The following is a 23,703-nucleotide window of genomic DNA, read 5'->3' on the forward strand; positions in this document are numbered from 1 at the left end:
GGAGATATGGCAGTCCTGACTGGTTATCTGGCCAGGTTTATAAGCAGAAAAGTCTCCTCCAACTTGGCTACTATTTACCACTGCGCTGCAAAGGCTCGCTCTTGCATTTTATGGCTGGCTGTGAACCAGCGGGTAACCGCCAATCCAGTTTCTCGTTAGATTAGCCTAAATCTGCTGATTTTCTACAACGTTTCCAAGTTCCTCTAATTCCTTGCCTTTTCCACGTTGGAAATGCCCCAAACCAACTGGAAAGTAATACATTTGGCATATCAAGGCTTTGGTCTCAGCTGAAAACGATGACAAGGGCACTGCTAAGGTCCCAGATTTCACTGAAAGCAGTGACTTACGTTTCATTAGAAAGGGTGCCGGTCTCTGCTGGTAAAGCTACGCTGATTGTGATGCTCCAGCGAGTCTCAGAAAGGGAGAATTACACTAATCACCTGACAGTTCTTAACGAGCTTTCTGCTCCAGTTCTTCTACCCCCAAACCTGTAAACAACTGTCGTGAATAAAGGCCGACAAGCAAGCAATCTCTAAGTCTTTATACAAAAAATTAAGGTTAGAGTCTTCATTACATAGCAACTGCCATTACGTTATTTCCATGAAGAATGTTTTTTTGAATGGTCATTAAAAATGAGTAACGAAAAATAACCAAACTCCCCCCCCCCCCCAATTAAATTTTGAAAGTGAAGATTTCCCCCTGGCATTTCTCACTACATTCTCGTTCCTGGAAACAACAGCACTTCCTTCCCCATCACCATTCGATCCCTTGGAGGCAAGGCGATGCCATTTTGGCTAGCAAAAAGTCTTGGAAGTTTTCAGTCTTTGGGGGTTTTTCTTTTCAAACTGACTCAAATTCTCTCTGCCAAGCTGTGTACTTCTGGCTTAGATTCTTTGCCGATGGCTTGGTGTGGGCGATCACATCCAGGAAATCTGCTGTTGTGATCGTGTCTAATCGGATCACGGGTAAGTTACTGTTACCTAAAGAGACGAGAATTGATTAAATACTGTTATTATTACCAACAGATGTTCTTTTACGTCCCTGCCTAATGCAACGCTTAATATACGAAAAACCCAGAATAAACTTAGTGAGAGAAAGAAAAATTTGTATTTGTGGACAGAGCACAGACACTGACAGCGTTAAAAAAAGGCCTGGTTTTCAGAAATGTTAGCTTAGGTAGATGTTTTAGAAATGTACAGTTTAAAACTTTTCTAAGCAGATAACAGAGCTCCACCTGCTGGGGTTAACATCATCATTTCTAGAGTTACCGCAGGAGATCAGCGTTCCCCAGATCGGATTCTCTACTCAGGGCTGTGGTACCTGGCTGATGATTTTCAAGAGCATCGAAAATCTTCCTCACGGGTCTCATGGCTGCTTCCTTGCACACGAGTTTGATGTCTGAGCCGGAGTACCCATCTGTTTCCTGTGACGGGATCAGAATGATACGTTACAGCTTACAGGCTTACAAATTGCACAGGAATGGCATTTACAAGCATATATTTATATAAAATATTTGTAAAGCCTATTCCTGTCTGAAATACATGTATAATAATAATACGTACACACACGTATATATTTTTATGTGTACCCTCCCCTCAACATTATGTTGCTTGTTCTTGTTTTGAATGCCCACAGTACCTTGTAGGAGCAAGGAAAATACTGGGCGCTTTCTTTCTAAAAGTCAATTTTCCGTAGGTCAAACAGAACTCATCTTTCTGTATCTGTTCCCAGCTTCCCTGTTAATAAAATAACTGTATTTCCTCATTAACATTTATGAAACAAAACCTGAGCAGTACTGTCTCTGTGAGGAGATGTAAGAAGGGCCAACTGGGTAAGCTGTAAGGTATTTTCAGAGAATTTTGGATGTGCCAAAGGGCTAAATGAAGAAAGCCTGGGTATCCAATGAATCTCTTCTTCGTCTAAATGCTCTTTTCTCCCGCAGCAGTGGAGCTGTGACAAACCTTCCCTACACAATTAACTGTTCATTACCCCGATGAATTGGAAGTGCTCCCAGCCTGGTGAGAAGAGTGATAAAATACAGGCTCCCTGTATTTAAGGCTGAAAAGTTGGCGCAACAGAGAGGATCAGAATGCACCATTTTGCAAGCAGAGCTGTGTGGAACCAGGGATTTCCACGGCCAGGTACGTGCCTGTGAAACGCTCGGCCCCAGGTCCCGCTGGTCTCCGTTTGGCTGGAGCCTCAGAGGTCCTTCCCCCAGCTCCGTACGTCGCAGTTGCTGTATACAGAGGTGCTGTCCCAACCCTCTGGACCTCTTCTGCCGTGACAGGATGCCACCACTGTGGGTGACGTACGTCACCCTCGTACGGTTCCCACCCAGCTGCTGTCTCACCTGGCCCAGCAAGCCGTAGTCCAGATCCGTTCTCAGCTCCACTCCTCCGCTGTGGCTCAGAGGGGGCAGCCAGTGCTGGATCATCACCCGCCGTGCCTCTTTACTTGGGAGGGCAACCAAGATCCTCTTCTCCAGCCGCCGCAGCATGGCGGAATCTAACTCCCTGCAAGAAAAGGAGGAGAGGAACTGTCTCAGTGTGTCTCGCTGCGGAGACATGGCTTCGACAGCAAGATCCTCACTGCAGGGACAGACATTTTTCAGTTCCACCTGTAACTGTATCAACCTAATTTTTTTTTGGGGGGGGAAGGATTAATTATGCAGCGTGTTCCTGTTCAGTATGTTAGCGTTACTCTGGCTTGTGACAACGAGGCTTAGCAATAACAACCAGAAGTTGTAGTTACCTTTCCTGGCTCTGATACTCATCTACAGCATGTGTCATCAGCAATAACCTCTCCCTTTGTCCCTTTGCTGTTAAGGAGACACTACAAATTGTCTGTCTGGGGCACTGTCAGGACTAATTAATTGCTACTTTGTAAGGGATGCTTTCCAGGTATGAAATACAGACTGAAGGTCTTGGATGCAAGGGCCGTGCTTATGGCAGAACAAGACGTCGATCTGAGACTGCTCCTGCAATATAAATTATAAATAATACAGCCACAAAGGAAAGTATCCTTATACAAAAGGATCATGTGAAGGATGGACAGATCGGACAAACGTCTCAGTGAGCCAAAAACCAGGAGGCTGTCAACATCAACACTGATAAAGCTGTTTTGCCTAAAAAAAAGAAAAGAAAAAGGTAAAATACAAAAGATTCGGACTACTCTTCATTTTTACTTGCTTGTGATGCACAAAGGAAGCTTGAAATAAAAATGAATGTTTCTTTCTGTTCCTTTCTCAATGCATTTCATCACCATCTAGAAATAGTCCTTCTTGCCAGTGCCACCGATTCTGTCTAGTGTCAGGAGTCCTGGTACGCCCGGCATGCCAGCTCCTCTCAGACACGCATCCAAACAGTTCGTTTTAATCTAGTTTTTTCCTCAAGTGCTTTTCAGTGGTTTGCATCTAACGGTAACACAACCGAACAACTGAATACAAATTCCTACTCCAGTTCATCCCTTGTCACTTGCGTAAAGGGAACCGTCTACAAGTACCCCAGTCATCCATACAATTTTCAAGGAGAAATAGCTGCTACAAAATATTTACTCACTCATAAGTCTCCGGTGCCTTCCAGGAGCTGCTCTCAGCTATTATCCTTCCAAGTGCTGTACCAGTCTTTCTCTACTGGCCCCATTCAGCCACAGACTTGTTATTTCAGTTTAAAATACAATTCAGTCCTCATACCTGCTGAGAAACTCTCATCAAGGGGAAACTCACCTCCATGTGGTTGTGCAGCCATAAAAACAGGAGCCCTAAGTACCATCCCACCCTTGCTGGCTGAGCAGAAGGAGCCAGCTGTTGGAGGACTGCACCTGCAACCTGGGAGTGCAGATAAGCTTAAATAAACCTGCCTCTACCTTTCCCGACTCCCTGAGTGAAATCCTTTTGCCAGCAAAGTCAACATTCAAGTAACACTGCTTCTATGAAACTCCTCTTTAATTTACAGGGAGCTCAGACTGCCAGCTCAAGATAGACCTGTAGCACGCCAACAGAGCTTATTTCTGTCACCTTTGGTGACTTGTCCTTTAGTAGCAAATGTTTTCTACTGGCATGGCACATGATAAAGAAAACCAAAAACGGGCTCCCAAATCCCCATACCGGTGCCGGTCGAGGTTTTGCACAGACCTCAGCACGCCTGGCACAGCGGGAGCAGAAGCACCTCTCTCCCCAGAAAGGACCTCGGGAGGCGCTGAGCCAAGGGCAATGACAGCGAAGATTAGAAAACCAGATCAGCAGGAACTCGGAGGACAACAGGAATTCACTCAGATCCATCCCAGTACTTCTGATCAAGGCCTCAGAAGTAAATACCGGAGTTTGCTAATCAACGGCTGTTGGTATAGTGATATTATTATTAATTTTAGGCTGTTTAAGATGCCATCCAACATTCAGCACAACGCCTCTCACACAGGGTCCCACCCAGACTGGACACAGAATTGTGTTAGTCCTTGCTCTCCTTCCAAATGTATTTTTCAGCTCAACTTGTCCTCAAAATTGTTTTGCTTGGCTGGAAATAATTACTCTCTGGCTGACTAACCCCTTGCCCGTTATTTACCCTATTACCACCCTCTGCATAGACAGAGCAAAAGTTCTCAGGGTTTGAGAGGTGCCCGTGCAGGTACTCTACACCGCCCTTGCAGGCAAAGGACAACCACAGCCAGAGCCTCTGCAAATACCCTACAAATCCTCTAAATGACGCACGTTTTCCATCACTCTTCCCGCTTCAGAGCACTCCCGGGGTGTCCCCCAAGATCACGGTTTTGTGAGCTCCCTAGCCATGTTCGGTAAATAAGTCCCCTGGTATACAGAAGTTGCTCTGTTTATCCAGGAAGGTTACAGTGACCCTGCTTGTTGGCTAAAGAGGAAAATAAAGGCATAATATTTTTGTTATATCTTAAGTGTTTAGATTGTTTGCTGAATTGTTTTGTTAGTGATCAAATGCAAGGTTAAGTGACATTAACCAGAACAGAATAATAAGCACTGAGCCAAGCAAAATATTCTCTGAAATAATAGCCAATAAAAGTATTAAGAATGCTCATGAAAGGATACACAAGGCTGTACGCAAAGACCTATAAAAGAGGGTGACTTCGGAGCTCCTCCAGGTTGACATCACAAGGCATCACGCCATGTTATCACTCTCAGATTTCATGAAGATAAACAAGACACCTGTTTTCATTCCCAGAAGGATGAAGGGTAACAAATGTGTTTTAGGCAGAAATCTCAACAATTCCAGAGGTGAACGCAGAAACAGCAACAAGGGCTGACTTGTCCATATTAGTCCCTGCCTGGTGCGATCATCACCGCAGTGCTCTGGAGGAAAAGGCACCAAGAATGAGCGAGCTTCTCAACCTCCCCGCCTCCCATCCTCCTGTGCAGATGGCCTGGGCAGAGACCCCACAAGCTGAGGGCTTGTTCTCGCTCCACGTCTTCTCCTGCTCCTCTTAGGGCTTCTCCACACCATCCTCCTCCGCTCTCCTTCCTCGCCCTCCTCCACCACAGACACTGTGCACTGCTGAGAGTGAAGGAAAGGGCTCGCTATGGGGTAATCCCAGATCTGATTTGGGTTTCACAACCCACCTCTTCTTGAGCTCATCTTGGCCGTGCGCTCACGGCTCTGACAGGACTCAGCTCGGACAGAAGGGAAGAGTCTATCAGCCTGTGGCCAGAGCAGGGCAGCGAGGCTGGGGCAGGGGCTGGAGCACAAGGCTGGGGAGGGGCGGCTGGGGGAGCTGGGGGGGCTCAGCCTGGAGAAGAGGAGGCTGAGGGGAGCCCTCATCGCTCTCTGCAACGGCATGAAAGGAGGCTGGAGCCGGGGGGGTCGGTCTCTGCTCCCCAGGAACAAGCGATGGGACGAGAGGGAACGGCCTCAAGCTGCGCCAGGGCAGGGTTGGGTTGGGTATTAGGAAAAATTTCTTCACGGAAAGGGCTGTCAGGGCCTGGCCCAGGCTGCCCAGGGCAGGGGTTGAGTCCCCATCCCTAGAAGTTATTTAAAAGAAGGGTAGATGTGGTGCTTGAGGACATGGTTTAGTGGTGGCCTTGGCAGTGCTGGGTTAACGGTTGGACTCGATGATCTTAAGGGTCTTTTCCAACCTTAACAATTCACCCATCCCAAGGGTGGGGAGGGAGAAGAAAGCAGCACTGCAATGGAAGTCGAATTAAATGCACTAATACATTAGGAAACATTCACTAAGTGGTTAAGGATCACTTTATTTCTTCACTAACGAGGCCTTTATTTTATTTAATTATGTTTAATCATTTCAACAAGTTATTTGTCAATAGAAAGTGCCTTGCTGATGAGTAGCAGGAAGCGAGGCTGGGCAGCAAGCACTGGCTGAAGAGGAAGATCAATAGCTGCAGTGCAGCTTAGGACAACGTAAAGAGCTTTGTTTAGGCTTCTTTTCATTCCTCTGAAAGCAGCTTGGTACTAATTTTTTTCATGATCAATAAATACCCAAGTTAAACAAATCTCTTGAAATCCAGCTTAATACCAAATGTTTGCAAGGACACAGGGCTGTGCTGTGAAGCCACAACCTCGGACTGTAGTACTAGGTATTTTGAAACCTTGCTATGAAATATTCCTATGCGGCTGAAGTCCGGAGTCTTACAGTAGGACTGAATTTTGCCTCATACACATAAAAATAATCTGTAAACATATAGTTGAGATCTTAAAGGGGGTTCAAGTCCCGCCTGACCTCTCTGGAAGCAGATACTCCCAAATTCTTCAAGGCTTTGAGCCTTGATGATGTAAGATGCTCATGGCTTTCACTAGCTTTCCATCCCCATAAAACACCTTTCTAAGCATACGCTCAGCCACATCTTAAAGCGTATTCTCTGCGGTAGGCACATTTCTGGCAGACAACCTAGTCATTGCACTCAAAGGTTGGATTTCCTTAAGACAGGGCAAAATCCAACCTGCCCATGAGCAATGTTGAGAAAGTCCAAAAGGAAATTCTAAGCTCTCAGGTACAAAACTTTCAAAAGCGAGAGCTGGCACAATGGCTCAGCTGCCACCCTCGTACCAACGCAGATTGCCAGCTTTCTGTGGGAGCAGTTCCCCCAAAATAGAAATCTTGTCATTTTGGATCTACCTTAAAAAAAGCTGTGTCATTTTTGATGTTTCAAAGAAGCAATTCTGCAGAAATTAGCACTTCAGAATTGCAAAATGGTCCAAAGTCAAACGTGTAAAACACTCAGAACTGTATTCTGTAATTTCTGCATGACTTTCCAGAGTTTATCAGTTGCATAAGAAGACCGACACATGGTAACAAGACACATGCAAGAATCTCTTTCCACAGAAGCAGAGCGAGCTCAGCCTCACGCTTACAGTAACACATCTCCAAGATCCCTAGATCCAGCACCAGCCCCACGGTGACCTTCAGACCAGTTGCTATCTCTGAACTCTTCCTCAGTGGGTTTCAAATACCCAATTTTTCCTTTCAAACCCGTGTGCCAGAGTAAAAAGACATGGATCCTCTAAAGACATCTGATCCGTTTTAGTATTGCCATGCTGCAGCTTTACATGTGAAGCTTAGCCACTCACAAGATAATTTAAGAGACCATGGAAAGGTGCAATGCACTGCTCAGAGTTTCTCTTTCTAAAAGGGTAACGATGCTACAATAACAAACATTTATAGTGTATTACTAATGAACCATAAAGAGACAAATGGATTATTAATGTATTAATTCTCTTTCAAACTTAACTGTTCACACACGCAGTAGTTATTTATTTTTCAGCATTTTCTTACACAACTGGAACATATTTAAATAAAATTCTGTTCAGTTCCTTTCATGTAGATATTGTAACACAAAATGGGGTGGATTTTGTACCAATTTAAATTCATGAGTTTGTCCAAGGCATAAATCCCCCAAACCAACACACAGACTCTGCTCTTATGGCTATAAAAGCCAGCAATGGCTTTGTACTCACACTGTTGGGCCAGGGGTGGGAACCAGCCTAACTTGTACATCTAATTTCTACATAAATTTTAGGTGCCCACGCAGCCATTCTCCTAGTTAAAGAGCCTGAAAGCCCTGGGCAGGCCATGGAGAGAGGCAGAGGAGAGGCTCCGAATACGCTGCCACCTTGGCACTGGAATTTCAGCAGGTAAGATGTCTGCCTGCTGGTTCTCGGAAGCATCCTTCCTTGATTTTATGGGAAACATAAGGCTTTGCATGAGTTAAGAAAATGTAGAGGGAAAGACAGGCTTGTAGAAGGAGGTGGACTGGATCTCTTCCCATGATGGACAGAAACTCCAGCCTTTACATCAGAGAAGAACTGAGTAATTCTCAAGTGACTGCTAAGGTATTTATTTTAATTTATCTAATTTTAACGAGGGATACTGAAGTGCAACACACTGCCTGTTTTTATGCAGTAACTGTGCCTCTATGCCTAACTTAGAAGACCACTCTCCTTAGGCTTTCTTACATTCAGAAGAGAGAAATACTTTGAATTACTCTGACGGTACCCAGATTAGGCCCCTGCTTTGATTTACAGCATCACAGAATGGCTGAGGTTGGAAGGCATCTCTTGGAGATCATTTAGTTCAAACCCCTGCTCAAATCAGGGTCAGCCAGCGCAGGTTGCTCAGGGCTGCACCCAGTCAGGTTTTGAGCATCTCCAAGGATGGAGACTCCACAGCCTCCCGGAGCAACCTGTGCCAGTGTTTGATCACCTGCACTGGAGCTTTCGTGAGATTCCTGTGGGCTCGTTCCTCCAGCCTGTCGAGGTCCCTCTGAGTGGCAGCACAACCCTCTGGTCTATCAACTACTCCTCCCGGTTTCGTATCATCTGCAGACTTGCTGAGGGTGCACTCCGTCCCATCGTCCAGTCGTCGATGAAGATGTTAAACAGCACTGGCCCCTGTGGGTCTCTCAATTACTCTGAATTGCTGCATCTGTTGTTTCGCTGCTGACTGTCTCATAGCAGCAGAAACTTGCCTTCTACCTTAGGTGCCAAAATTACGTGATGTGAACACTGCCCACAAAGTGCATGAAAGATGACGGACTTGGGTAAAACACCCCTTTGTCCATCATGTAGGAAATACTGTGTGGCAGAGCCGTCCACAGAGCTATGGAGACTCGGGGACCCAAATCCCTCTGCATCTCTGAAGGACTCAGGCTTCTCAGCACTGACATGTTTTGAAATGGGCCAGGCTTACAGGCCACATGGGACCGATTGAAAATATTACCTTTGAGCCTCAACATCACTTCTGTTTTTAATTCTCTCTGCCTGTTCCCTTGGCCTTGGATCAGCTGAGGAAAGGAATAAAGCATTACCACAAACTTTGTGAGAGAACATTAGGTGGTGTGTCATGACCGAGAGCTGCATTCGTATGTTGAACAAAATAAAGTATGCGCTGGGAGTTGATGCTTATTTTATAAGTACTCAAAAGCAAGAAGCTGTGGATACACACACTGTGTCGTTCAGGCTCGGGCACTCCCAACGGCCAGCAACAGCCTGCTGATCACAGCCCAGAGCCCTCCAGTCACACAGAGGGGCTTTTTCAACATGTCTCCCTATGGCAACCTCACGAGAATCAGCCAAAACTCACTAATCATGAAAAACAATCCAGGAACGAAGCCTGTGGTTTTGTGGGTGCAGAGCCCTCACTTGCTCTGGGTGAGCATCACGTCAATGAACAACATGCCTTTCAGTCAAATTTCAAGCGTCCCCACTTGAAATGCTGCTGAGCCGCTGCTCGCGCAAGGCCATTGCTGGGAACAGCTGCCATTGGGCTCCACCAAACGTTTCCCAGGCCATGGTTTGAAGTTCCCTGGAAACAGGACTGCTGTCTTCTCCTTTCCAGACTCCTAGCTTGACCACCTCTACATGCGAGAGGTGAACAGGCCCACTTAGGTCTGCACACCTTTAGGGATACAGGTATCAAGAAAGACCCCAGTGCTATGAGGAGCAGCAAACGGCAAAACGCTAGCCATTCCGTCTGCCCCAAGCAGGCACCTTGTACTTCTCTGCTCCATGTACACTACAGGTAGAGGAGCAAGCATGGAAAAAAACCCTTCTTATGCCTAACATCTTTTTTGCAGACATCTGCCTCCAAGACCATCCCTCACCAAACAGATAGTTTCCACAGTTTACTTTGCTGAGGCTCCCCTCTCTGCTTCCAATGCCCAGATTTCTCTGTTGGAAAAGATGTTCTTCCACTGAAGATTTCATGGATTGGTAGCCCAGGGACAGAGGGAATCTCAGGGCAGGCAGAAATCCACAGACTAGTTTCAGACCTACGAAAACTAACTTCAAAACCAAGCCCATCATCAATGTGCTTCAATTCCCTGTACAGGTGTTGGCTCCTACTCTGGGAAATGATTAGTGAGCCGCAAAACAGACTGTTAAAAATAACTGCGCTTAACCAACAGCCGTTGTTTTCCCCATGCACCATTTGCAACCATTTGATAACGTTTTGTAGGGAAGAATCCTACCTGGTTCATATGAATGATCCAGCCGGATCACCGTGCTGGCTCTGACAGCGGCCATGGGAGATGCTATTCAAGGAGAGCACGAGCCGGACGTTTTCTGCTGTCTGTTGGACTCCCCCAAGCTGTTACACTACAAACGTTACCTCCCTACCTCATCCTCTCCTGTCTGTCTTTTTCTGAATACACGTCCTGCCCATTTTGAGAACCAACATGATGAAGTGCCCTAGTTTCAGGCTTAAACCGTTTATCCTCCTATTCTAAATTATGTTAAAGAAACTGAAGAATTTTGTCCCTCAACTTTTAAAAGTCACATTTGATACCAATAAAACCCAACATTCCTATTTACGGAGTATCCTTCTAAGCACTAGATGTTTTAAGCACCTTATAGTTCCAGGCTGAAACGCTTCTTAGCTTAAACATAGTAAATAACTTTCCTATAAAGTCAAATACTCCATTTTAAATATTAGCAGCTGGTAGCACCAGCATATGTTGACTTTATTATGGATTATTGTCATGTGGCACAAATAGCAAGAATGGTAGAGTTTAAAAGTAAAAGCTCCAAATTAATCTTTAAATGCTTTAACCAAATATCAAGGCTTTTTCTGCAAAAGTCTAAATAAAATCTTCATCTGTGCTTAGAAGCTCATGCAAATGTATTCAAAATGTACTCTCTGGATCTCTTACCATGGCAGATTGGAAGCTGCTAAAACAAATACAAGATCATCAGATCGGGCCAAGCCATCCATCTGCACCAGTAATTCTGTTTTCATCCGCCGACTTCCTTCATGTTCACCACTACCAAGATTCAGAGAAATATTATTTGCTCAGTGCATTAAAGTAATCATCTTTATTTATACAGTGTCATTCACAGCAACTGAGCCCTTGTCACAGTTTTGCCCCAGTTCAAAGCATGATTAAGCTCCATTAGCTAACATCTAAGCATTAAAATCAAGCTTTCCAATGATTACTTAAATGGACTCTTTTCAGTGCATTAAAGTCAGGAGAATTCGCTATTACTGAATCCAAAGAAAATATTTATTTTTTTCTTCATATTAATCTCCACGCAATGTTGACATTTACTGGAAAACAGCTAAGGCTTTGATTGATTGATCTATATAAGAGAATTTTTATAATATGATAGTTGCCGTTAAATAACTAACACACCTACCTAGTCAGGGCAACTGCTGGCATTTTTCTGTGAATGAATGTTAAGTGGCCACAAGAAGATACACCTACTACTTAATTCAATATTTTGCAAAATATTCTATCAAAAGCAAACAGAAAAATATGCCCTATTGAAATGAATTTAAAAATGGGGCAGAGACCACACAGAAAGGATCTTTCCTCAAAAAGAGAAGGAGAACTTAAGCAAAGTGCTAAGAATTCTGGCCCTGATCCAGGTAACCAATTTTGCAGGAAACAAGTTTGAACTCTTGGTCCCAGATGTGGAGTTCTTGGAAACTCCTGGATCAAACCCAGAGAAAACATCAGGGCCTTAGATGGTAAGAGCTACAATTCAGGTTTAATGGCTTATTTCTGCAAAGGCATCCACACATCGGTGCCAAGTCAATATTTAATAAGGATATGTAAAATAACTACATAATCTTAGACAAAAATTCTTATTAAAATATATAATCCAGTGATGTTAATGAGAGCTTTTAAAAGCATATACGAAGGCAAAATTTGGCCCATAGTTTATAGGTTTTAACTGACAATTATTGCAAGGTGTATCTTTACGATACGGCATATTCTATTTATAAATTTTTGTGAGCATACAATTTACAGTACATAAAATCCACTGTAATAGGCTCCTAATGGTTATAATAATATTTTTATATTTCTCCTGCTTCTTCCCCATCCCTAACCTTTTCAATCCGTTTTTAACTATAAGCTGTCTACAACATGGATAACAATAATAACATCCTCCCATTCCTGCATCTGGAAGTCCTGACAATGCCACCAAAATTTGTCCCATTGATGAAAACACCCTTCCACTGTATACGCTCCGTCTTACCCTGCTATGCCTAAGCCTGTCCAAAGTGCCACAAAATCAGCTGCTTCTTAGTCGCCTCTAACAAGTCTTCTGTTGTTTCCCCCCCTCACTGCCTTTATTTCCACTTCAAATCCCTTATTTTAAAGCACAACACCACTAGTTATACACTCCTGCACCTCCCTCCTTCTCACAGTCTTGCTGGACCCACAGTCCCTTGCTAATCTTCACACAACCTGTCTTTCACACTTGCTTCTCTACTGATCTCATCTAGTGTGAATAAAACAAGCACTACATCTCGCTTTTTACATCCCCTCAGCGTATGCAACTTTTCCATGAAACGGTACTTTTGGAGCTGATAGGTATTCTGACAATAACACACTGAGAGGCTCCCAAAGTTGACAACAGAACAAAAGAAAAACTGCTTCATAAAAAGTCAAGAAAATTATCATTATCACTCAGAGTAATTGTAATGTCAACAAAATCTAAAAGATGGGGCTTCCAGGGGCCCAATCATGCTCCTGTTGAAGTTTCTAGAGTAGCCTCAGGCATTAGTTTAGCTAAGATTTGTTTCTAACAGGTACACTCTATGATTAAACATTGGTCAGCACCTGAACGCACACACACACTATTGAAAAGATGCAGTAAAAGGGGAAAAAATATTCTCCTAAAGCCATATTAAGTGCTCTCATCCGTTACCCAGAAGCAGTGCCTCTTTGACTCATAACTGACTCCAGCTCATCCAAGAAAATTGTGGAAGGAGCGTGATACCGGGCAAGCTCAAATAACACCTGTTTAGAGAAAAAAGTAAATGTGAAAGAAAACATAAACTAACACAAAATGGCATTAAGGGCCACTGGCACAGAAGATAAGTAACAGTAGCCACCCTCCAAACTTCTAGGACAAAAAGGGGTATCTGCTGGGAAAAAGCTCTGGGTAGGCTGAGGGTCCCTGAATCCTCTCAAATTCTGAAAGGTTTGTAAAGGAGATATAAAGAACACAGGCCTGTAATCCTGTCTTTATATGTAAATCTTTCTGGCTAAATCCTATCAGAGTACCCTGCGAATAATGGGATAGAAGAAAATGATCCATCAGAGGATTCTGGGAACTCCTAAACTGGTACCAGAGATTAAACATACATCTCTTGTTGTTGCTCCATTTGTAGTTTTAATAAGGATTTGAGAAAGAAAAATTAAAAATCAGCTAAACCATAATGAAAGAAAATGGACTGATTCTCTTGATAAGAATCAAGCAGTTATTTTGTTTTTCCTGGTGAAAACAAACAAACTGCTTGAACAATCAAGATGAGAAGTGGAATATTAAGCTGACACGCAAAATCTGGGTCTGCCCTTTTGAGAAAGAAGTGTCATCTAGTTTGTATGTAAACATGGAAAGGCTTATATTAGCAGTAAAAACATATTGTCAGTTCTTCTTCAGTGAAGTGTTCTTTGAGTTTTTAAATAAATACCACTAACAATATATATTAATCGAGCCCTTTGTAATCTGAACACTTTAAAAAACAAATTTAGAAAGATATACGTTATTTTCTTTGGATATGAAGCACAGGGTTTAAATTACTTGCCCAGAGCCACAAGTAGTCCATGACTAGCATTGTAATTAGTACTGTTTAAGGAAGCAAAAGTTTGCAATTAAGTAGAATATTGGATTATATAATACTCTTGCCATATAAGTGGTTTTTCCAAGATGGTTGAAACAAAAACTGGATGCTATGATATCAGTTCTGTTTATACGTTCGCTACCACTGCTGTCATGCAAAAGGTGCTGACAGTTTGCAGTCTACAATTTTGCTACAAATCTAAAATATAAAATCACACCAACACAGCTGAGAACTGGATGAGCGGACATTCCTCCAAATGAGCACAAAACCCACATATACTTCACACAACTTCAGAAAACTCCTGCACCAGCCTCATGTGATTTTAGGATATAAATTCACACAATACTTTTCTTAGAGCTGTCCCAATCCACAATCTTATTTCATTTCTGGATTCTGCCAAAAACTCAGCTAAGGGTGAAATGCCACAAATTGAACATCATTGCAAATGCTGCAGCATGTTCACAAAAACCCTTCTGGATAGTGGTGTCAAAAACCGGACTGTCCCATGCCTGCTCCTGCCAGAAGGGAAACTTCTAGGAAGCTACTGAGCAGATGTCAAGAGGATCAATAACATAGGAGGCGAATGTCAGAAGAAATATGTGCCATTTTAAAGGACAAAGGAGACATGAAGAATAATTATTTTGCAGACATCGCCTAAATTTCAATAGAGATTAGCAATGCTTTTAATGCCATTTGCTGAGCAGAGACTGACACAGTTACTCATTTTCAAGAGCTCTCTATCTATCCGACGTGTAGCCTAAGAGATGAGTGTAAAGGAAGGCTAAGTGCTTGTGGATTTCTTACACTGAAATGGCGGACATTACGGAGAGATGAGGATGGGCATCTTAGGGCAAGTATGCTACACCTGAATGCCTGAATTTTTTTGTACGACAGTTGAGCCGTGCATGCTACTTCCTAGTCTATATGCAAAAATACATCTACCCATTCACCGTCAAACTACCTTTCTTAAAACAACGTTACATCTGTGTTTGACTGTAAGATCTTTGTGACAAGGGAATTCTTTGCCAATTCTGTGCACTGAGGACTAAGAATAGTAGGGAATTTAGGAATCTAAATAACATTTTGTAGGGAGCCTAGGAGCCAAGCCTTGCAGAAAGGATGTGAAGCGCTTCAAAGGGGTCATTAAGCAAACAGTATTTTAGTTAGGAACTCTGCTTGCCTGTCTCTTATTCAGCGAGTCAAAAATCTTTGCTACCTTCAGGACACATGCTTCATCTTGCATTACAGGACTAAAATCCCACAGCAAGAATCCATTGTGAGGCTTCTGCAGAAGTGAAATTATTCCCATTTTAAGAACTAGATACAGAGTCACATGTTTTGTCCTAGACAGGAAAGTTTATGAGTATCAGAGGAATACTCACTTTCCAGTTCTGTGTTAAACTCCGGTTCTTTAAGTGGGAACCTGATGTTTGTTAAAGTGTAATGAATAAGATAATAACTCTTACCCGGACAAGTTTTTCTGAATCACCCCTCCATTTGCTGACAATGGTGGATGCTGATATGTTGAAAAAGGTTGTATTGCATTCTGTGGCAACAGCCTTAGCAAGCAAAGTTTTTCCAGTACCTACAAACAACAGTGTTGAGGAAATTCACTCTCTAAAGAAATACAATGCAAATGTTTGAATAATTCCCCTCATCCTACTATCACTCAGATAAAAACACTAAAATAGAAGAAGTCATAGAATCATAGAATGGTTTGGGATGGAAGGGACCTCTAAAGCCCATCCAGTCCAACCCCCCTGCCATCAGCAGGGACATCTTCAACCAGATCAGGTTGCTCAGAGCCCCGTCCAACCTGGCCTTGGATGTTTCCAAGGATGGGGCATCTACCACCTCTCTGGGCAACCTGTGCCAGTGCCTCACCACCCTCATTGTAAAGAGCGTCTTACTCACATCGAGCCTGAATCCACCCTCTTTCAGTTTAAAACCATCACCCCTTGTCCTATCGCTACAGGCCCTGCTAAAAAATCTGTCCCCATCTTTCTTCTAAGCTCCCTTTAAGTACTGAAAGGCTGCAATAAGGTCTCCCCGCAGCCTTCCCTTCTCCAGGCTGAGCACCCCCACCTCTCTCAGCCTGTCCTCACAGCAGAGGTGCTCCAGCCCTCGGATCATTTTGTGGCCCTTCCAGGATTGTCTGGAGAAACTCAGGTAATACAGCACTGCAAATGCATTCCCCAAATTCTGAAGTACTACATGCTACAGGTGACTACAGGTCAATACGCCTTCTGTGGAAAGTACATCTGAACATTCACAGCAACAAACAGAGTTCACTGTAGCGACAGCCTTCGCAACCTGACTCAGGCGGTACTTGTGCCCTCTGTCCCCTCCCAGCCACACTCATGGTGGTAGTGCTTGTGTCAAGGTGGAGCAGAGGGAGCAGTGAGGCTGTGCTGACATGGAAAACACCCAGCTAGCACAGCAGAAGGCAGTGCTTCCACCCCATTTCCAAAACAGAATGCCCAAATGCAGAAGAAAGAAAAGGAAATTTTCGTTAAGAAGGTGAGTCCATGCCAGATTTATTCACATTTTGTTAAGATCAGGTCAAGCCCAACTTGATTTATATGGCCCAAGCTAAGTAAAAACAGAGATATAACCACTCCTCTGAATGGTTAGTACAAGTACTGGTTTACAAAAGATTCAGGTGTAGAAATAGTCAAGGGTTGTGAGAAAAGCAAATGGACAGGTTTGAGTGTGAGAGACAGACGTAATCATCCACTATTGTCCCCTTTTATTTCACATTACAGAACATGTTCTTTATTAACACATTTGATCTAATTAGCAGCAATGATTCACCCATGGGACAAAAACAGAAGTAGTGATAAACAAATGGAGATGGTATAAAGCTCTTCATACCTGGTGGTCCATACAGCAATAATCCTTTCCAAGGAGACAGAATGCCTGTAAACAGCTGGGGGTACTATGGAAACCGAAAAGTAATTCAGGGATTAAAAATCTATCATCCATAACAAGGGATTCTAACCCCTACCCCCACTGCTCCTAACGCGTTCAGGAAACCTAAAAATTTGAACAGAGGGGTATAAAATCCTTCCAAAACAATATAATATGTATGATCTGAGTACTGAGAAAAATACTGTATTTATCATTTGAAATCTCTTTTAAGTGAATTCTTCAAATGCAATTGACTTGATAATCTCTAAGTCTTTTTCCATTGAATTAATATAGGTCAAATCCAGCACCTCTTACATTGCCAAAGGTGCCAAAGAATAGGACCCAACACTTATAATTTTAATATGGAAAGGCCATTTTCCTATAGGAGAATGCATATGCCATTGTCAGATGAAGCAGGAACAGGAATAGTTTTAACACGAACTGCCTACAAAAGCACAGAAATAGTGAGAACTCTAAAACACCACTGTAATGAGAAGGAAAATGCTAACGAGCCCAACAAAACTATTCTCAAAAACTATTTAGTGCCTTACCCTGATGGGATAAACAACTGCTTCCTTGACTAGCCTTTTAGCTGCATCCAGTCCAATAATATCATCCCACTTCACGTTTGGATTATGGAGATAAATGTCCTGCAACATACATCGCATCCTGTTAGTAAAACTATTTCTGCACTAGGATAACGACCTCTGGCAAAGTAAAAGACTCAGTTATAAAGTAAGAGTGCTATTAAGTGATACAAACTGTATTATTTAACGCTACATACTAGGGACCTCCCAAGAGGAAAGCTTACACGGCAATCACTTCTACAGAACTACTACACTGTGCCTTGTTTCCCCTCAAGCCCCTAGTTTCTCTAAGAGCATATACACTGCCAAATGTATATGCTGAGCAGATCCATTTCTCTGATCTGTTTTCTGTTAGTTGGTTTTAGTAACCAACTAATGTGTGAAGAGCTATCATGATATGAAGATTCACCAAGCCTAACATTTTTTGTCTCTGATGCTAGCAAGTATTGGATGTTTAAAAAAAAAGCATAAGTAATAGGAGTGACACGTTTGTTCATATTTACATCCATCAAAATCTGCAACTGAAGAACTTTGATAATTAAAATTACATCTTAGTCTTTGAGTTCAAACACCCTTTGACATTCATTCTTCAGTGAATTTCTCCTACCTCTTTTTTGAACATGCTTATTCTGTAGTAATGACTTCCACAGTTTAATCATGTGCAATGTGAAAATACTTTTGTTTGTTTTAAACTTGATGCTCAGTAGCTTTATGGCTGCACCTATTACTTACGTTATTACTTTTGTTGTAAATAACAGTGAAAAATTGCTATTTACTCCACACTATGTAAGGCTTTATATTCTGCAAGAAGAGGTGCAAGAAGCTCTGTAACAGGAGGAAAATTTTCCCCTAAGCATCTATTAAAAGACAGTCGGTAATTAGTCTATGCCCTGAAGCACTCACTAAATTAATTTCATTTAATTCATCAAACTTTCCAAATCTTCTATGAATCTTTCCATTTGCCTTAGTAATATTTTGTGGCTTTAAGTTTCAGAGACTAATTGTTCTGCAGAAAATATCATATCCTCAATACAAATACTTGGGATAAATTCTGCTCTCCAATAAAAACAGGCAGTCCCCAGAGACTGAAGAAAAATTATGTGCTTGTATCCGAGGGGAAAATTTGATTTAATACAATTAGAAAAATTATTTATATAGAGTAGATTACACTTTCCCTTTCTACTAACAGCAAATTAAGATGAATCAGATTTATGATACTAAGTAGAGACTTCCATAACTGTTTCCAAATTAAATTAGATTGTGTTGTGAAATAGATACCACATGCTATTTATTTTTATTGATTTACACAGTGTTGATTACCATAGCAACTAGGAACATACCAGCACAATTTAAAAAACATACCATAACGAAGGCTAAAGCAACCCTATTGCTTTTTGCTAAAGTAGCAGCAAGAACAACACTATTTTAAAGGTTTACCGTAAATTAAAAATCAGACAGGAATTGAAATGAATGAGAATTTTCTTACTTTGAAGTTGGAAATTTCTTAGACTTCAGTTCTATTAAACTGCAAATGCAAAACTTGCAGATCGAGAATTTGGGCCATATACAGCTATAAAAATCACTCAGCAGAAGTCTTCCAGGCTTTTTAAAACAGCTGGTTTTAAGTATGTGAGAGCAACGGTTGATACCATTTCTGATGCTTATATCCAGAAAGAGTCACAACACTATCAAATATTGTGATACTATGAAGCTTTTTGGACAAGTGCCTAGCGGGGTTTGGGAGGTGATGCATGCAAAGCATTTATCTGCTTCGTAGCCCCTGATTCCCACTAGTCCAGGGCCTGTTTGCTAGACTGCACCTTGACCCACGAGTGAGATAAAATCGTGCTGACCATGTTGGGATTCCCTCCAGGTGCCAAACTGACCATCACGGAAGAATCCCCCATCTGCCCGGTGTATTAGCGATGCTGCCCATGCAGCTCCTGTGCTGGGATGAGGGAAGGGCACTGCTTGCAGAGCCTACAGTGATAGCATCTCCCAACTGCACCAAGCGAGAAAAGACAAGGAGTCCAGCTCTTGCAGGCAGCACGAAGCAAGGCACAGGACTAGTATTAGAAAGAATGTGGGATTATCAGTGTCTAATTATTTTTGTACATGGTACCTGGTTGATAAATTCAGAATCAGGATATTGCTGCGATACTGGCACACCATCCACACTCAATACCGCCTAATGCCTTGAATGGAAACTGCACCCACAGAGCTGAATCAAGGGTTTTCCCACCATTTGATCACAGTTAGATAAGACATTAGATAATAGTTGGTATTAGCTAATACATTTAAATCTCTCTTTTCAGTGAAGTATTGTACGTTTTCTGCAGCAATAAGAACAAAGGGAAAAGCTACGACAGTCTCATGGGTACAGCATGATTAGATTACATGTTCCCCATTAGAAAGGAACGGTCTTAATTACTGCCTCCCATTGTGTATCAGAAAGAAACATCATTACATTTAAAGAAGTGACTTGTTGGGAGTCACATGATAAGAAAAACAGCTTGCACATTCAAGAATAAGCACTATCTGACAGTAAAAAGAAACAAACAGCTTTCTCAGATGACAAAGATAACCAAGATCTCTATACAACCGAAGTGGAGATCCGATCTTACTTTGCTTATAACTGTTGCAAGTTCTCTCATCTCACCAGTCATGCCAATAAAAGCACTAAGGGGTTTCAATAATCGTTCCTAAAAATGACAAATATAAGTTCTTGTCAGTCTTCAATTATTTTTAAACAGAAAAACCATGAAACAGTTTCAAAAAAGCTGATACATCATAATAATATCAACTTTTAAAGCTATAAAAATATGGATAATAATAAAGATTTTGAAGTAAGTCGTATTTGCAGTAACTCATCTTTTCACCTGACAGAATCTAATCCTGAAGTAACATTAAAATGAGCAGCTCTCTTATTGCACATGCAGTCCTAAACATGCCCTACATAGATTAAGAGGAGTGAAAAATGTAAATCATAGAATCATAGAATCGTTAAGGTTGGAAAAGACCCTTAAGATCATCGAGTCCAACCGTTAACCTATCACTGCCAAGCCCACCACTCAACCATGTCCCTCAGCACCACATCTACACATCCTTTAGATACCTTCAGGGCCTGTGCCAGTGCCTGACAGCCCTTTTGGGGAAGAAGTTTTTCCTAATACCCAACCCAAACCTGCCCTGGCGCAGCTTGAGGCCGTTCCCTCTCGTCCCATCGCTTGTTCCTGGGGAGCAGAGACCGACCCCCCCGGCTCCAGCCTCCTTTCAGGCCGTTGCAGAGAGCGATGAGGGCTCCCCTCAGCCTCCTCTTCTCCAGGCTGAGCCCCCCCAGCTCCCCCAGCCGCTCCTCCCCAGCCTTGTGCTCCAGCCCCTGCCCCAGCCTCGCTGCCCTGCTCTGGCCACGCTCCAGCCCCTCCAGATCAATGAAATATCATTCACCACATTGCCCCATACTCTGTTTTGAGTATCTTCAGTGTAGCAGTTGCCAGGTGGTGTGGCACTAAGTTGGATGTGCTGTCCTAGAAGCTATGGTTTGTGTCAAGGAGTGATTACTTTACTGAAAACTTTCTATCTCAACCATCTAAACTCTGTTCTTGTCTCAACTGAGGTGAATGCTAAATAACATACTGAATTAAAAGGAACCAGAATTTTACCCTCAGAAGTTCTGTGGGTTTCTGCAATTTTTTTTTTTGTGAATCAGACAGTATCATTTGTATCTGTTGCCTACTTTCATGTTCAAAGGGTAAACAACTGTCAACAAATTAGACCAGTATTAAGTATGACTATCCGTTCAAGAAGAAAATACACCACTTGGAAATCTAAGCCCTTTTTTAGCACTTAGGAACAAAGACAACATCGTTGCGGTATTTTATTTTGTTCCTGGTTATGTAAAATTGATGTTCATTTTAATTGGGTGGAAATATGAACAGAAACACTTACTGATGGATCTGGATCACAATTAAGGCTGTTCAAGGCTATTCCATTTGATGATACTTTGCCAGCATCCTGAATTGCCCCATGGAAGTCAATTACTTGGCCCTAAAGGAGAAAATAATGTTGTGATAGGCTTTACCGTGATGGTAGCTCTACTGTTAAAACTGCATTGGGCCAAATTTTGCTTGCCATTACAGCAATGAGTTTCCTTACTGCACGCGCCGTCCTAAATATGGCAAAGACTGACCACAGAATCTGTGGTAGCAATGGGAAAAGAAAGCACATCTCCTCAGTCAGTGCAACAATTTAACTGCAGAGCCTCTTATCATCTCATTCAGGAATCTGAAATTTATCTTCAACTTCAGCTGTTACCACTGGGTTTTAAAAACAGAAGTTTTTTTCCTTCTTGACAATGTCTGAAATGCTATTTAATGCAGAGCCTCCTATGCAAAGAATTACTGCCCAAATCATAAAATTGACCCTTCGGCTAATTATACAGGAACATTTTATAGAATAGACACAAAAAGCTCTCATTTGGTGTTTGTGAAAAACTTTCATGTGTTTTTTTCTACATACACATTTCTATCATAAATCACATACTAGGTTTCCACCAACCCTTCTTGGGTACGTGCCGTCTCCTCCAGTTTTGCTGATTGCTGAGACGCTTAAGCCGAAGTCAGATTGCTCCAGAGTAACTGCACTCTCGTTATTCTAAAGAAAAATCAATTTTAAAACAGATGTGTTGCCAAGTAGCTAAGTTGCAGATATCATTCCATTATAGGTATCACCCCACCTCTTCATACATGGCCAGATGAGCTGTGTAATTACATGGAAGTTGCAATAGTAATCCTGTATTTGTCAGACAAACACCGTTGTGCATTTAGACTTCATCTGACTGGTGACAACAGTGGTGAAAGCCATGGCTCTAGAGCTCAGCATTCAAGTTATTTCATGCACAGAGCTTCCATTTTAAGTTGTAGAAATCTGCATTTTACATAGCTATGAGAAGTAACGCTTATGAACAGTGGAAATGACAGGCAAATATAAGGTACAGCATGTCAACTCAGAAATGAGGAGCCATTTTAGGATTATAAATTACTTTGACATTCACTACGTAGCAGTTATTGCTGTAAAATCCAGAAGTTAATGTTTTTTTTAAAGTGTGAGAACTGGTCAGAGATGAACTCCTCCCTATGCAGGAATATAGACAAGGACTTAAAAAAAAAAAAAGGTTCTCCTTCAGCCAGTTCCTCAAAAGCTGTAACAGACATGGTGCTTGCCCACCAACCTGCTGTTCCTGCTCCATCCTCTGTAAGGCATGGTAATAAAGTAGTTTTCACAGCAATCTTACCAAAATGAGACTCACAACACTGAAAATTACGGAGCCAAATTACTCCCCCGATCTCAAACACTTTATGCACTGTGAAGAGGCTTACAACTGACACCAGACTTTCTGCTTGGTTTGTTTGTCTGGCTTTCTGGCACTAAAGGATGAATCTACTGGTGTTAATGGGAAAACTCTGGTTGCTTTCAGTATAGGCTGGACTATATGACTCCTTTTCCTCTAGTTTTTGCCTGTGACTTGCTCCCCAGCTCACAGCAAGAAAGCATATTCTCCTGAAGTCTTGCATCTATAATCCTTAAACTACATAATTAGTAAAACCCATTAATTACACAATTATTAATTGTGTAACTCACATCATCTTACTGCCTATAGCCTTTCAAAATAAAATCACATTAATTTGAACTGTAATGCTGCCAAGATAAAATGCATTTAAACCTGTTTGGGGCTCTCTGTGGTGGATGATTTAAATTCTGTTGTGCTCCCAGGTGAAGTTTTTGACAATGGTCGTTGCACTGCCTGATGTTTGAGCCTTGGGAGACTCTGAGAGGAGCTTGCTGCCCTAGAATGAAAAAAATAATACCTTGAAAGGCTTTCAGAACTTCTTTTTTCCTTCAAAATACCAAACGATTAAAAGGCAGAGTTTTCAAATAAAGCAGTTTTGGGCTAACTTTGCTCCCACTGAGGTTAAGGCATCAATTTCAATCACAGCAAAGTACAATGCTTATTGCTTTCAAACACGTGACCCTACCTTATCCACACTGCAGAAACTTTGTAAATTGTCTGCATCTCCGTTTAGGAGATAAGTCTCTATTTTCCTTTAAAAGATACAGAAAAATGCACCACGCAGTCAGCAGCGTGACTCTAGGCATTAGT

General features: G+C 42.2%; 1 protein-coding gene across 1 annotated transcript in view; it reads right to left on the reverse strand.

Moving 5' to 3' along the window:
- Positions 1-840: 840 nt before the first annotated feature.
- KATNAL2 (katanin catalytic subunit A1 like 2) overlaps positions 841-23,703 on the reverse strand; it is a gene marked incomplete at both ends in the record, with an annotated part of 33,171 nt that continues 10,308 nt past the window's right edge. Inside the window, 12 exons of the mRNA XM_082335638.1 lie at positions 841-980; positions 1,321-1,423; positions 2,351-2,513; positions 11,123-11,233; positions 13,128-13,219; positions 15,513-15,631; positions 16,921-16,984; positions 17,508-17,606; positions 20,168-20,245; positions 21,492-21,590; positions 22,086-22,196; positions 23,266-23,389. Of these exons, the coding sequence (XP_082191764.1) occupies positions 841-980; positions 1,321-1,423; positions 2,351-2,513; positions 11,123-11,233; positions 13,128-13,219; positions 15,513-15,631; positions 16,921-16,984; positions 17,508-17,606; positions 20,168-20,245; positions 21,492-21,590; positions 22,086-22,196; positions 23,266-23,389 (1,303 nt within the window). The remainder of the gene's footprint in view (positions 981-1,320; positions 1,424-2,350; positions 2,514-11,122; positions 11,234-13,127; positions 13,220-15,512; positions 15,632-16,920; positions 16,985-17,507; positions 17,607-20,167; positions 20,246-21,491; positions 21,591-22,085; positions 22,197-23,265; positions 23,390-23,703) is intronic.

The sequence above is a fragment of the Platalea leucorodia genome (genome assembly GCF_965183815.1).
Source record: "Platalea leucorodia genome assembly, chromosome: Z".
NCBI classification, from domain to species: domain Eukaryota; kingdom Metazoa; phylum Chordata; class Aves; order Pelecaniformes; family Threskiornithidae; genus Platalea; species Platalea leucorodia.